This window comes from Sciurus vulgaris (genome assembly GCF_902686455.1).
Source record: "Sciurus vulgaris genome assembly, chromosome: 3".
In the NCBI taxonomy this organism is placed as follows: Eukaryota; Metazoa; Chordata; class Mammalia; order Rodentia; family Sciuridae; genus Sciurus; species Sciurus vulgaris.
Window position 1 is genome coordinate 62,485,635 of NC_136463.1, and position 13,932 is coordinate 62,499,566.

The 13,932-nt window shown below is 47.5% G+C and overlaps 1 protein-coding gene across 11 annotated transcripts in view; it reads right to left on the reverse strand.

Annotated features, from left to right (window-relative positions):
- Positions 1-636: 636 nt before the first annotated feature.
- RAP1GAP2 (RAP1 GTPase activating protein 2) overlaps positions 637-13,932 on the reverse strand; it is a 227,928-nt gene continuing 214,632 nt past the window's right edge. For all 11 annotated transcript variants that reach the window (XM_079130830.1, XM_079130826.1, XM_079130829.1 and 8 more), the window contains 8 exons: positions 10,386-10,523; positions 8,639-8,757; positions 5,785-5,898; positions 5,381-5,498; positions 5,086-5,212; positions 2,956-3,032; positions 2,500-2,537; positions 637-1,370 (listed from right to left, as the gene is read on the reverse strand). In XM_079130830.1, coding sequence (XP_078986956.1) covers positions 2,529-2,537; positions 2,956-3,032; positions 5,086-5,212; positions 5,381-5,498; positions 5,785-5,898; positions 8,639-8,757; positions 10,386-10,523 — 702 coding nt within the window. In that variant the 3' untranslated portion in view covers positions 637-1,370; positions 2,500-2,528. The remainder of the gene's footprint in view (positions 1,371-2,499; positions 2,538-2,955; positions 3,033-5,085; positions 5,213-5,380; positions 5,499-5,784; positions 5,899-8,638; positions 8,758-10,385; positions 10,524-13,932) is intronic.

Below are 13,932 nucleotides of genomic sequence, written 5' to 3' on the forward strand. Positions count from 1 at the left end.
CAGCCCCCAAGGCAGCACTGGACACCTCACTGATGCCTGGGACATAAATCGCTGAGGGATACTGCATTCCTTTCCCACACCTAAGTTCAAGCCACACACATTGACTTGACCAAACCTGCCACGGCATCCCCCTAGCTCACCTCTCGCCTCCTGCCCATGGTGAATTGAAATTAACTATGTCTTCCACAATCAGCAGAGACTGGGACCCTGTGGAGGCCAGCTGAGTCCTCAGGCCCTGAGGTTTTTCTCAACCAACAAATGCCCAGCATTGCCCTGTTCCTTCTCCCAGAACTCCTTCTCACTCCTGGCTTCCCACCTGTTCCTGCGGAAAAAAATATCTGCTCAAAGGGGAAAGACTGCCTGGGGCTTCTCCCACAGCAAGGACAGTCAGGAACCTGCATAAAATCAGGTGGGAAAAAAGTTTCAGCTATAATCAAAGAAGTGTGCAGCCAGGTTCCCAGACACACCCAGTTCAGCCTCTGAGCTTCCACAAGTCCAAGACCCTGGTAGCAGGGATGACAGCATCCCTGGACCTGTCTGTGGGACTAGATCAGAAGTGTATAGCACAAAAGCAGGTAGATGTTTGGCATTCCAGAGATCTGGAACCAATGGAGTCAATTTTTTTTTTTTGGGGGGGGCACTGGGGATTGAACCCAAGATTGCTTTATCACTGAGTTACATCTCCAGTGCTTTTTATTTTTTAATTTGAGGAAAAAGTCTCACTAAGTTGCTAAGGTTGGCCTTGAACTTGCAATCCTCCTGCCTCCAGAGTTGCTGGGATTACAAGTATGCACTCAGTTTGGGGCCAATTTTCATCAGAACAACCTCCAAGATGTTGCTAATCTTGGCTCCTGGGTAAGCAGCCCCTCTATCTCCATTACATCACTAAATGCACTGGTGGTGGTGAAGCTCCTGCCTGCCAAGTCCAGGAAGGCACTGCACTGTGACCAAGGATGAACAGGGCCCACCTTATGTTCTGCTATCACCTCTGCTCTCCACCTCATCATTTTCTGCCTGAGGCAAATGAGCTGCCCAGTCTCTGACCAAGCCCCCCATACCCAGATCCCCCCTTGCCCAACTCTATCTCCTACAGACAAAGCAAGATGACAAATGACCCAGACAAACATCACATCTGGAGGTCAACAGCAGAGAAGCCTCCAGGTATGAAGCCTTGTCCAGAGTTGGGAAGGTTCTGCAGGGTATGTTGGTACAGGAGCTAGCAGGGCTGTGGTCAGGTTGGGACAGAGCATAGGAATCTGGTCTGATGGGCAGGTGGCCAGTGGGGCAACAGGTCTGTGATGGTCAGAGTAGCAGATGGCACCCCCAAACTGCTGGAACAGGAGCCTTCTACAGGACAGAACTGGGCTTCCCTGGAGAAGACAAGAGGGAGTGAGAAGATAAGTAAGCATTTCATAAAAGCAAGAGAGATAAATACACTGGCCTATAGCCACAACCCACCAACTGCACTCAGGACGAGGAGAGTGCCAAACATAAGGGTGCCCAACTTCATTTATACAGCCCTGGCAGTTGGGTATGAACATTACTTTAGTAAAAAGAAGCATCTGAAGTCCATGATAGATGTTGGAGGTGAATGTTGACATTCCTGTTTTTCTTCTGTTTTCTCATAAACAGGCTTAACATCAAGTGGGCTCAGCTCTGCCCTTTCCCATGGTCTCTAATGTGACTCATATCCTGGTGCTCCAGGTGGGGGAGAGTCAGGAGTTCAGATGGATTCTCCTCCTAGTCTTCACTAGGAGGAGCTGAGACTTAATCGTAAAGGACTCCTGCCCTGCTGTGCTGGAACCACATGAACCCTGGGCAGAGGCTGGGAGCAGAGGTCTCCCTGGGGTTGTCCCTTACACTTTTTTCTGAGCAAGTGTATCTCTTGGCATGTATGGAGGATATATCCTAGCCTAGACCCTTGGCCAATGACACAAGGAGGGAAAGGCTATCTAAGGGCAGGGAAGCAACAGGTAAGCCGAGAAACTCCTCCCTCCAGAAAAGGTAGTGGGCTCTGGCCACAGCCCCTTCCACTTGCTGAAACCAGACTGTCCCACTGAGTAAACACTCCTTCCCACACCCAAGGCATCCTCCCCATCTTCCCATCACAGACTTGGGAAGCCCATCATGGAGACTTGGAGATGAAGCCTATGTGTGGACCTCCCCAGCTGGCAACATCTCTCTGACCATTCTCAAGGTCATAAGCCCACCAGAATCCTGATTTTTGGGGGGAAGGGGTTAAACTATGGATTAGACCCAGGGATGCTCAACCATTGAGCAACATTGCCAGTCCTTTTTATTTTTTATTTAGAAGCAGGGTCTTGCTGAGTTGCTGCAAGGCCTCACTAAATTGCTAACGTTGGCTTTGAACTTGCCATCCTCCTGCCTCAATCTCCCAAGTCACTGAGATTACAGGCATGTGTCATTGCACCTAGCTGGTACCCTGATCTGAAAGGAATACACAACTCCCCTCATGCCCACTGCAAGGCAAACACTCACCTTGGACAGGCAAAGGACTCCACTTTCCATTAGTGACCCTGTTTGAAGAAACATTCATACAAGAGTTTTAAGTAACAAGATCGCAATCCACTCTACCTGTAGCTTCTGCACACTCAGCTCTCAACAATCTGGTGAGCTCAGAAAGGGACAGAGGCCTCAGGAGACAGTGGTTCATATCACAGAACTAGACACAGCTTTGTCCAATGGTAGCTCTAATGCAGAAGGTGGAATAAAGGTAGCTGATGAGCCCCTGGCTGATGCCTGCATCATGGGAGGACACATGACATCACCCCTAGATCTGATAAGAACTTCCCTTCCCCTCTTTCAGGGGACCCCCATATGATGTCTGGGACATGCTCCCCTTCCATCCCACAGAAAAGAAGACTGGCTTTTGGAGGATATTGGAATGGGAGTGGGGAGGGTGTTCCTGCGCAGTTGTCACACCCAGATCCTTACCGCACTGGAGCTGGCATGGCTGAGCTTATCAAAGCGGAATTTCAGGTTTGATCTTGGGGAGTTTCTGCTTTTGGCATCTAAGAAAAGGAGAATGTCCATGAAAAGGAGATGGAACTGCAGAGGTCAGGTGAACTGAATGAGTAGACTGGCTGGGGATGCCAAGAGAAAGGGGCCTCCCCAACGTGCCTAAAGGCACAGTAGCCCATATGACATGCACCAGAGCCAACTCTTAAACTTAGAATAGTGTGAGCTGGTTTTAAACACAGTTTTAAAAATCAAATGATAAAAACTTATGAGTAAATAGATTATATTCAATAAAAGTTAATAAATACTCAAAATTCATCATGTCCTCACTATTTTACAATTGTCTGTGCTTTTGCATCAATTGAATGCATATGACAGAAACACCCTACGGAAGTGAACTATACTTCTTCCCAGCCCATGTTCAAGGACATCACAGAGGTAGCTTAAGAGAAACGGGCAAATGCTACAAATCAAGGCATGATTTATTATTTTGTTGTCTAGACTTAAAAAACTAATGGAGAAAGTAATCATATGAATTAAACTTGAAAATGTGTTGTGCCTACAGCCATATCATTGTCATTAGCACCAAAGACTGAGTAAATACTCTTCCAGTATTTGAAAATTATTATCTGATTCAGTAAAAAAAGTTGCTCATGTCTTTGACAAATGGCTGAAGTTCTCTTAATATAAAGTACTGCTTAACATAAATGATAATATCAATTGTCATTCATGTTGGAATCACATTTTTTCATCATCTTCAACCTCAAAATTGGTACAGATACAAGGGTGAGACAACTATCAATGGAAATTTTTGTGTTTTGCAAGAATCACTGGACAAAAGGGATTTAAAATACAGAACATTGTGTATTTTATCCTTATTTATAAACTTTGTGTTTGATACATTGTATCAGTAAATTTTACAATAAGTGTAATAATTACAATAAGCATAATAATTGTAATTATTACAATAAGTGTAAATGTGGTAGAAGACCCCACTGTTAAATTTCTGCCATTACGCCACTCACAAGATAGCCACAGGCTCTCTGGTTTTCCCCTGACTGAGGTAACCTACAACTCACACATCCCTCTATAGGTTGCTGATGAATTCTGCAGGTGCTATAGAAACCTCTCTGAGTGACCCTGTCAATCCCCTTATGGGCTGCAAGAAGTGCAGGTACAAAATGACCAACGATCAAGCATCTGAGATTCTGGAAGACTCAATGTCAGGCCCTCCCAGCCCACCTCCCTCCCCTCAGCCTGCCTCTACCCAAACTCAGTTGAACAGACAGGTATCCCCAAGCCCACCCTGAGATCAACTGGCAAATGCTACAAATCAGGGCATGATTTACTGTTTTGTTGTCTAGACTTGAGAAACTAATGGAGAAAGTAATCAAAGTTGTGCTGTGGATACGCAGCACAACTTGCATGGAATTAGGGGTCAAATCCTATGTGAAAGGGAGGGTTACAGGAAAGTGCACACCAGGAAGTACAAAGCACTAGATAAGAGTCACTCGACATGATCTAGGTTCCCTTCTTCCCCGAGTAACCTTCAATATGTCGTAGACTCTAAGTTTCCCTTTACTCAACATATTATTCATTTTGATATTCATTTAGTGCCACACTGGCACTGGGTTTGGTTACAGATTCATTCATTCCATCAACATTTAACTAGCCCTTAAAAATCTAGGAATGTGTATGAATACTCCATTTTATAGAGAAGGAAAAGGAGGTTCAGAAAGGTGGGCCTGTCTGATCCAGATTAGAACCCAGCTCCAGATGGGAGATGAATGAGAGGAAGGCATGAACTGCTCCACTAACTGGGAAGTGCTAACATAAAAGATCACTTGCTCCTGACCATGATCTTCCTTATATCTTCCCTTGGACACTGCTGACCCTTTATACCTTTAGATTGATGGAAGATTAAAAGAGCTGGTGGAGCTTAAGGGTCTGCACCTGAGGGGTGGACAGAAACTGGCCAGTCCAGTAATACCTGGTACTAGGTACATACCCCATGTAACAGTGATCAAGGCACATCTGGCCCTCCCGGCTACATTACACATACCACCCCTCCCAGCCACATTGCAAATACCACCAAAAGCCACTCACCCGTTGGACTCCGGCTCATGATGATGGGGGTGGCAGCTGCCCCCAGGCTGGGGCTCTCGCTGCTCGGGGACGGGCTGTAGACAAACACCTCCTGCTTGAAGGGTGAAGTTGTGGATGGTTGGCTGCTCTGAGGAGAGAGACTGGGTGAGTGAGGCCAGTGTACCCTTGCAAGCCCCACAGGGGTTCCATGCCCAGGCAGGCCTGAGACAGGACCCCCATCAGCCCAGAACCTCCCACCCCTTTCTGTTGCCTCGGCCCTGGGGCACACTCCACAGGTTAGAATGGGTCCACTTACCCCACTGTCACACTCCTCCATGGCCTCGCCTTCTCCTGCAGTGCTGCTGAAGCTGCTGGTGCTGGAGGAGGAGCGGGAAATGTTGGCCCGGCCATTCTCCTTCAACTTTATGAAGGGCCTGCAGGGAACAGGAAGTGAGGCTGCAGGGAACCAGAAGTGAGGGCAGCCCGGGTCACAGGACACCAAGACCCCATTTGGTCCTCAGGCCCTCCCCAGACAGAGAGTGGAACAGGTCCACCTGAGATCTGAGCTTGCCCACAGCAATTCCTGTGCTCCCTCTGCCAACTTTCATGTTCCAAAAGTTTCAGAGGAGAGAGAGACTCTCAGCTGGCCTGGAGGCAGAGCCCATGTTCCAGGACTCCAAATGGGGAAAGCCAGTCTTTCCTTCACCCTTACTCTCTTACTTCTCTTTATTGGGGCAGATTTCCGGAGAGCTGGGATTGGATGAGGTCTCAGACTTTATCTCTTGAGAAGAGTGTCCGCCATCTGGGGTCTTGGGGGTGCTGGATGCACTGTCACTGAGGGAATGAGAATGAAGAGGAGTGAGACCATGGACCAGCTCCCAACCTGACAGTCCACCCCCAAGCCTGAGACAGAGTTCTGACTACGGGGTCCAGCAGACCCCTACTTTTAAAGCACAGCTACCAGGACTTCTTTTCCCACCTGAGTCCCTGAGACTGCAGCAGCCAACAGGGTTTTATGTTCCCTATAGCAAAGACTACTCTAGATTCATAGGTGAGAGTCCAGACCCACCAAACAGGAGCCCTGGCTTGATGGACTCCAGCCCAAGTCTACCCCTCATGCAAACTGGCTCTCCCACCAGGCAAAAACTATGAGTTGAGAAAGGGCCTCCCGATGGAACAAAGTAGAATCTATACAGAATACAACCTAACATGCATGGATTCCCAGAAGGTTCCAGGAAACCATCTGCCGTGTGACTCTAGGGGACACCCTGTATATACACTGTAATATGAGGTCCCTGGATCTGTAAGGTGAAGTAGGTCTGGGTACTGGGGAGCAAAGGGCTACTCTTGGCCCAAAGGTCCAGGAGTTCCCTTCTCTTAGAGTTTAGTAAAGACCATTTACCCTGTGCCAGCTGTTAGGTACATGATAGCTTTGTCTTCAATGTACGGGTTTTTTTGTTGTTGTTTTGTTTGTTTTGGTTTTTGGTACTTGGTATTGAACCCGGGGGCACTTTACTACTCAGCTACACCCTCAGTCCTTTTAATTTTTTTATTTTGAGACAGGGTCTCATTAAGTTGCTGAGGCCCTTGCTAGGTTGCTAAGGCTAACCTTGAACTTGCAATTCTCCTGCCTCAGCCTCCCAAGTCACTGGGAGGCTGCACTTTTTTTTTTAATAACAGTATCATGGAGACACAATATACATACCATATAACTCATCCATTTTAAGTAGACAATTAAACGGTTTTTAGTATATTCACAGAAATGTGCAATCATTACTACAATTTAATTTTAGAACATTTTTAGACCTCCCAAAAGAAACCTTAGCTCCATTTCCAATCACTGTCCATCCCTCTTTTCCCTACTCCCCTCCAACCACTAACTTCCTTTCTGTCTCTATAGACTTGTTAATCTGGACATTTCATATAAATGAAATCATTTAATGTGTTATGGTCTTTATGTCTAGCTTCTTTCACTAGCATAATGTTTTCAAAGTTCACTATGTGGTAGTGTGCATTCAAACTTCAATTCTTTTCATTGCAAAATTATATTTCATTTTATGAATAAATCACATTTTATTCACGCAGTTATCAAGTGAGGGGCATTTAGATTGTTTCCACTTTGGGCTATTGCAAATAATGCTGCATTGAACATTTGTGTCCTGAGTTGTGCTAGTGCTCTAATTTTTTATAGGTGATTGTTTTTCAGTTCTCTACAGCAGATATCTAGGGGTGGCATTGTTGGGTAACTCTCTGTTTAGCCTCTGTTTTACATTCCAACAGCAATGAATGAGGGCTGGATTTCTCCACATCCTAACAATTGTATTATCTGTCTTTTTGATCACGGCCATGTTAGTGGTGTTGAGTGCCTCAGTGCACTTCTGATGGCCTCCTCACTGCCAACCCTCGCAGGGGTTTGGGCCATGGTGCTGGATATGCCTGCACATCAACACCAATGTGGAATTTCTCCCCTCCTGGCTTCAGGTATCCCAACCTCCACAGCCTCTCCTCCTCTTCTCTCTTTTCCTTCTCAGTCATGTTCACTAGCTCTCCATCCTCCGGGTGCTCTTGAACACTAGTGCTCCATATACACCCTCTGGACAATCATATTCACCCATTAACATGTCTTTAACCGGCATCTTTATTCCAGTGTCAACCAACTCCTCCTCTCCAGTCAAGTCTTCTCTCTGAAACTCAAGAACTGAACATCTCTCCTGAGTGGCCCATGACACTCGATTGTGCAGGTTCCAAACAGAGCCTTTTGTCCTCCTCCATAAACCTGTCCCTTGTCCTGCATGGCCTACCTTGGGGAATGGTACCACTACTCAGGGCTACAGGCAAACAACCAGAAATCTAGAAATGAATCTAAATGTCTTCCCTTCCAGAACTGTGAGCTTCAGAGGGCAGGCCTGTGTCTGGCTGCACCTGTCTAAGCATTCAGCAGCATGCCCAGCATATGGCAGACACTCAATAAATGGTGCTTGCTGAATTAAAGAAAAAAATGGGCTCATTAGTTAAAGGATCAGAAAGATGATTAACAAGAACAGGTTAAGTATGGTATAAAAGGAGAGTTGCTTTAAAACGTATAAGAATATTCTAGAAGTCCAAAAGAAGGTTCAATTAACTCTGCCTGACAGAATCAGGGAAAGTTTCCATAGGAGGGGACATTTGGAGTTGGGGGTGTAGCTCAGTGGTAGAGTGCTTGTCTAGCATGCACAAGGCCCTGAATTCAATCCCCAGTGATATAAAAAGGTGGGGGGGGGGGGATGTACATTCGAGTGAGCATTGTAAAAAGAGACAAAGAAAGACAAGAACCCAGGAAATGTTTCTAGCCTGGATCAAAATGCTGCAGAAACAACTTTGGAGATCCATGCAGAGAATGGCCAAATGACTTGGTAGATAAAAAGCTGAGTGAGTGATTGACCATGCAGGTGCCTGAGTAGAGCCAGGGTTAAGGAGAAGTCACCTCCCCAACCTGAGCTAAGCTCTTCCCAAGGGTGGGCATCTGACAGCTGTCGAGGTGGAGAGGGTTGACAGATCGCACAGCTTAGCTGGAGTTGGGGCCCTTGGTAGTTACCATCGTGTCCGGCCGTCCCCCTGGCCTTCTGAGCCCGTGTGCAGGCGGGGGAAGAGCCCTGACCGCCGCTTGATGGGGCTCCGTGACTGGTTCTTCACTGTCGCAGCTGCCGCTGGAGGCTGCGAAGGAAACTGCCAAAGTGAGTACACCCACCCCAAACAGAGGTCCTCTTCCCTGCCCCCTCTCTGGTCTACAAATGGCACCTGGTCTGGAAAGGACCCCAGAAGATAGCAAGGCAGCTGGGAAAGATGGGATCTATGTAGCAAGAACTGAGACCCCAAAACTCACAGTTCTTTTCTGTGTTCTTAAGATAAATCACTGGCCCCAGGCAATGACCCAGTGAAGACCAGAATTCTTGGTGGGGTCAAGGCCCCCAAAGCAGAGCTCCACATATTGAGAAAGTGAGGATGACTCATGTGGTCACAGACTGAGAACCACAAAGCTCAAGAGTCCTTGATTTCACCAGTGAGGAAGCTGAGGACCAGAAAGGTGAAGCAAACTCATCAAGGTCAGCTAGCATATTATAGGAAGGATGAGGATAAGAAGCCAAGGGCTCCTGACTCTCCATCCATTGCTCAGGAGTAAATGGAGCCTGGCAGGAGTCACAATAACCAGATGGAAGGACAGCTGTGGAGCCAGGTCCATGTACGCAGGCAGGCAGCGGGAACCAGCAGAGGTTTCTGATTCAGGAGAGTTGCCTGGTCTCGCAGGGTGAAAACGAAAAGGCAAGACATTGAGGAAGGAAAGATGGGAACCTGGAACTAATCTTTAGAGCTTCTAACCCAGGACCGGCTTCTGCCAGTCACATGTGTGCAACCTTGGGCAAACGGCAGAACTCTCTGAGCCTGTCTCCTCAATCACAGAATGGAGAAAACTGCCCTGCTTTGCTCACTTCATAGACCTTCTGAAAGGAACATGACAACAGGTGTGGTAGATTAAACTAATTGTGTAAGGCCATTTATAATAAGAATCATAAATATTATGGTAAGTTTGTTCTGCTATTAGAAAAAGAACAAGAAAAGAAAATCCTAGTCCATACAAGTCCAAAACCACCATATTGCCAAATGGACTGGCAATATGGTTCCTTCACCTGTCCCACCCTGATATAAGTCAAAGCCACAGGGCCCACTTTCCTTGGTCATTGTATACACAGTTATGAAGAAGATATACTTTGAATCAGGAAGACTAGCATTCAAATCCAAGCTCCTCAGCTTAGCTAGGTGACTTATAGCGATTGCTTAACCTCTCTGAGCCTCCTTTTCCTCAAATGTGGAACAGAAATTGCCTCAGACAGCTGTGACAGGAATCTGGTGAGATCTTGTCTATGGATTATTTAGCCTGGTGTCTGGCACACAGTAAGCTGGGGTGGCTACTTCTATTGTTAAAAATAACAATGTGAGGACACCCTTCTCCCAGTCATGGGCTCCAAGCCCCTGGACAGGGAAACACACCCCAGGGTCACTTTGTAGGGTTGGTCCAAAGGATGAGATGTAGCTGTCAAAGAAACTCAGAGAACAGGACAAGTGGACTTCTAGTCCCAGGTGTCACCTGGGACTGAGGCTCTAAGCGACTATTATAAGAGGGTAAAGAATGAGTCACCCGCCAAGCAGACGCAGTTTCCCTCCATCATCCAGCTTGCCCCGCTCAAGTTGTCTAGCCCAAGTCTGGGTGGGAGCACCCTTCCTGCATAGGTTTAGTGAGGGGCCTCCCCTGGTCCATGTCATGGCCTAGAACCTGCCACGCTTACCGAGAAGGTAGTCTTGGTGACCTCCATGCTGTTGTGGACAATGCCCCCACTGAGACTTCCAGGAATGCTTCCACTGTGCAGCTTCCTCTGGCTGCCCACCATGGTCTCCATGGAGTGGCTACGCACGCGGATGGCCCTCTGCAAGGAGAAGGGTGACAAAGGTTTGAAAGTCAGCACCCAGTCCCTCTGGATGACCCTGCAATTGGCATGGGTGCATTTGTGCGTAAGTACAGGCACACAGACACTGAGGCCCATGCCAGAGCTTACACATTCTGTCCCATGCTCTGACAAGGCACCAGATAGGGGCCATAGGGGTCAGCATCCTAGCTCCCTACAAGGTGGGTCAAGGTTGTTATCCTCATCTTACAGGTAAAGGAAGTGAGGCTCAGGACTCAGGCAGCAGGTGTGACACTGGCTCAGTTACCAACCCCTCTAAGTACGGCTTCCTCATTTGGAAAACTGGAATTACATGTTCCACACAGGATCGAGGTGGGGATTAAGTACATTAAATCAGGTACTGGACTGCACGTTGATTCTTTGTTCAGAAAACTAACCTTCCATTCATGTCTACAATGGACTACCCTTCTGTTGTCATCCCAAAGTGTGCTTTGTGCAACTGGGATTCCATTCACCCTTGGTGAATGGAACTGTGAGGAAGTCCTGCTCATCTGTACATCAAACCCCACGTCGAGTCCTCCCTTCTGCTTACGGTGCTGAAGGCACACTTGCTTTCTAAGCCCATGGTTGCATGGCTGCTGAAAGAAGAGACGTGTACTCACACCCAGCACCTGCTTAAGGGGCAAGGGGCTATTCAGGCCTCATGGAGCCTGTGCCCACCTAGGGCCACCAAAGAGCCAGGGGCACACTGGCAAACAATGAAGCATTCAGGAGAGGATAACCAGGATGGTCAGGTTTGCCAGAGTGTGTGTGAGGATGAGAAGAACAGCTAAACCATAGGATCAGCAAGACCACAGGGGGGGTGGTCCTGGGGTGACGGCCAACTCTCAGGTTGCTCCACAGGGCAGTGCTGCTTGTATGAGACTAAAGGGGAAAAGTGATGGGAGAAATTATGGAGAAATGATGGGCCACTTCTCAACAAGTGAAGTCCTGGAGGATTCTGGCTATCCCATCAATGATGTTTTCTTTCAGTCCAGAAACCTTCAAAGATGGTATGAGAATTCTAGGAGGTTCTCTCCAGTGACTCCAAAGAACTGAAGTCACCTCCCTTTGATCTTTCATTCAGTTGCTGAATAACAGAACCAGGTGGCAATGCAAACTAGCTGTCAAAAGCATGAAAGCCTCAGGGTGGCACAGCTAGGATTTATACTTGAACTCTCTACTCCACCACTCATGATCTGGGTACCCTACTCAGGGTACTCATAGCTTCTCTGTGGCCTGTCGGCAAAATGGGATAGAGGTTACCTTCACCATGGAGTTGCTGTGAGAATACACAAAAGTCTCCCAGAGAGAGCACAGAGCATCAAAAGTACCTCTAAATGTGGCTACTCTTACTGTTAAGAATAAGAATTTGTCCCCTCGCTTCCTGTGTGCCTAATACTGTGCCAGGAACTGAGAGAACTGTAGTCCAGAGGCCAAAGGAGTATAAGACATGGCCCCTGCCACCAAGAAGTACCCAAGACATATTCCTCAATTGGGGCAGTGTTGCAAGACTCAGGGTTTGTGGGGTACTCCATCTGCATTAACTAGCTGCTCAGGGGCCCCAAGGACAAGTATTCCTGTATACAGATGCTATTAATGACTCACAAACAAGTACCAGTCCCCCAGTTCTCCTTGCTGACAGAATCACTGTCTGACCCAATATCTCCTCCTCCTCTGTGGGACACAGGAATAAGTCCTGATCAGTCTGAAGCAGTCACTTAACCCCTTAACCCATCCCCTTGTCAGTGGAGCATGAGGAACCTTTGCTGGGAGCATTGGAGAAAGGCTTCCCCAATGATTCCCAAATGAGATGTGACAAGTCTGCACCTGAGACATACGGCAGCCCTCTTGGGGTCAAGCCTGAGGGACAAAGCTGATGAGCCAGGCATGCAGAAGAGAAAGAGAGGAAGAACCTGGAAACCCCTGACCAACTGAGCCACAAGTCACCTGGTTCTTCTTGGTGCATGAGTAAATGGACTTAGCATGTAAGCCTGTCAAGGGAGGATGTTCTCAATCCCAGCTCCAGAAAACAGATGCAGAAGGGCTACAAGTTATGGGTCTGCTCCCTTCCTCTCTGAATGTCAGACCTGTGAACACACCTCAATCACCAACTTAGAGGTCTCAAGTAGAACAAACTCCTTCCCTCCTGCGAGGTGCCCAGGGAAGAGCTCAGTCTATGGCAAGGTAGTTCCAGGAAAACAGCATGAAGAATGACCCAACCTAAATAGCAGGTCTCTTGGGGACCTCTTTAGACCAGGAATTCTCCAGCCTTGGAAATTTCAAAGAAACCCATCCTGCCTGCCTTTCTATCCTGACAAGGGAAGCAGACTCAGGAAAGTTGTTGATAAATAAGACAGTTCCCACGATGAGGTACTGAGAACAAGGCATGGAGCCCACCAGTCTTACTCCTGATGTCATATGGTTTCTCAAGTCTGAGTCAAAGATGCCCCTTGAGGGACATCATCTCTCTCCCTCTCTAGACTACAGAACAGAGTCACCTAGCAACAGTGTTCCCGAGACATGGTTGGAACAGTCAGCATGTTCAATTCACTCATCACCAGAGCATCGTAAAGTCATGTACCCCTTGGGAAAGATGAGGCAGCACACAGCATGTCCTGCAATGAATGGTGAGTTTCCTTAAATGAGGTGAGTGCTCCATAAATCTCAGCACCTTTACACTCCTTGTGCCCTCTTGTGTTACCACCACCACTACCGCATTATCAGTGTCACTTCAAACTCATCCCAGATGATCTGATAAATTCCTCACCATCTTTTTCCCAGAAAGGATTTGATGTGGGGAATAAGCCCTGTGTGATGGTATCTGGTCTAAGCAGCTTCATGTATGTGACCTTATTGAACTCTTACAGTGCTAAGGTACAGGGAGGGCAGGCACTGGCTAGACAGAAAAGGTTTGGAAAAGCGAATATGCCCAAGGCCATGCGACAGGTAAAAGATGGAGCCAGGACCCTAGGCTTCCAGACTGAAAAATAATTCAACTGGCTGATGAACTAAGGATGAGTAGAAATCAGGAGGTTTCAGGGCACTCCCTCCCCACAAAAAAAAAAAAAAAAAAAAAAAAAAAAAAAAAAAATCTCAGAGGCTTCTGTCAGGAGGACACAGTCTCCTCAATTGTCCCTGATGCTACTGTCAGTCAGAGAGGTAAGTCTGAGGAGAGGATGGGCTGATGGGTGGGCAGGGTGATGGTCTGCTGCTGCAGTGATGAGAAGGGGCTGGGACCTGGCCCTCCCTTTGCTCTGCGTGTGCACCTCTCTGAGATGCTTTCTTTATACAACATGGCAATGGGCCCTCCAGGAGGAGCTATCACAAGGACGGCAAGAGATGGCATAAGACCAAGCCTGGCATAAGACCTGACATTCGGGGTCAGCTC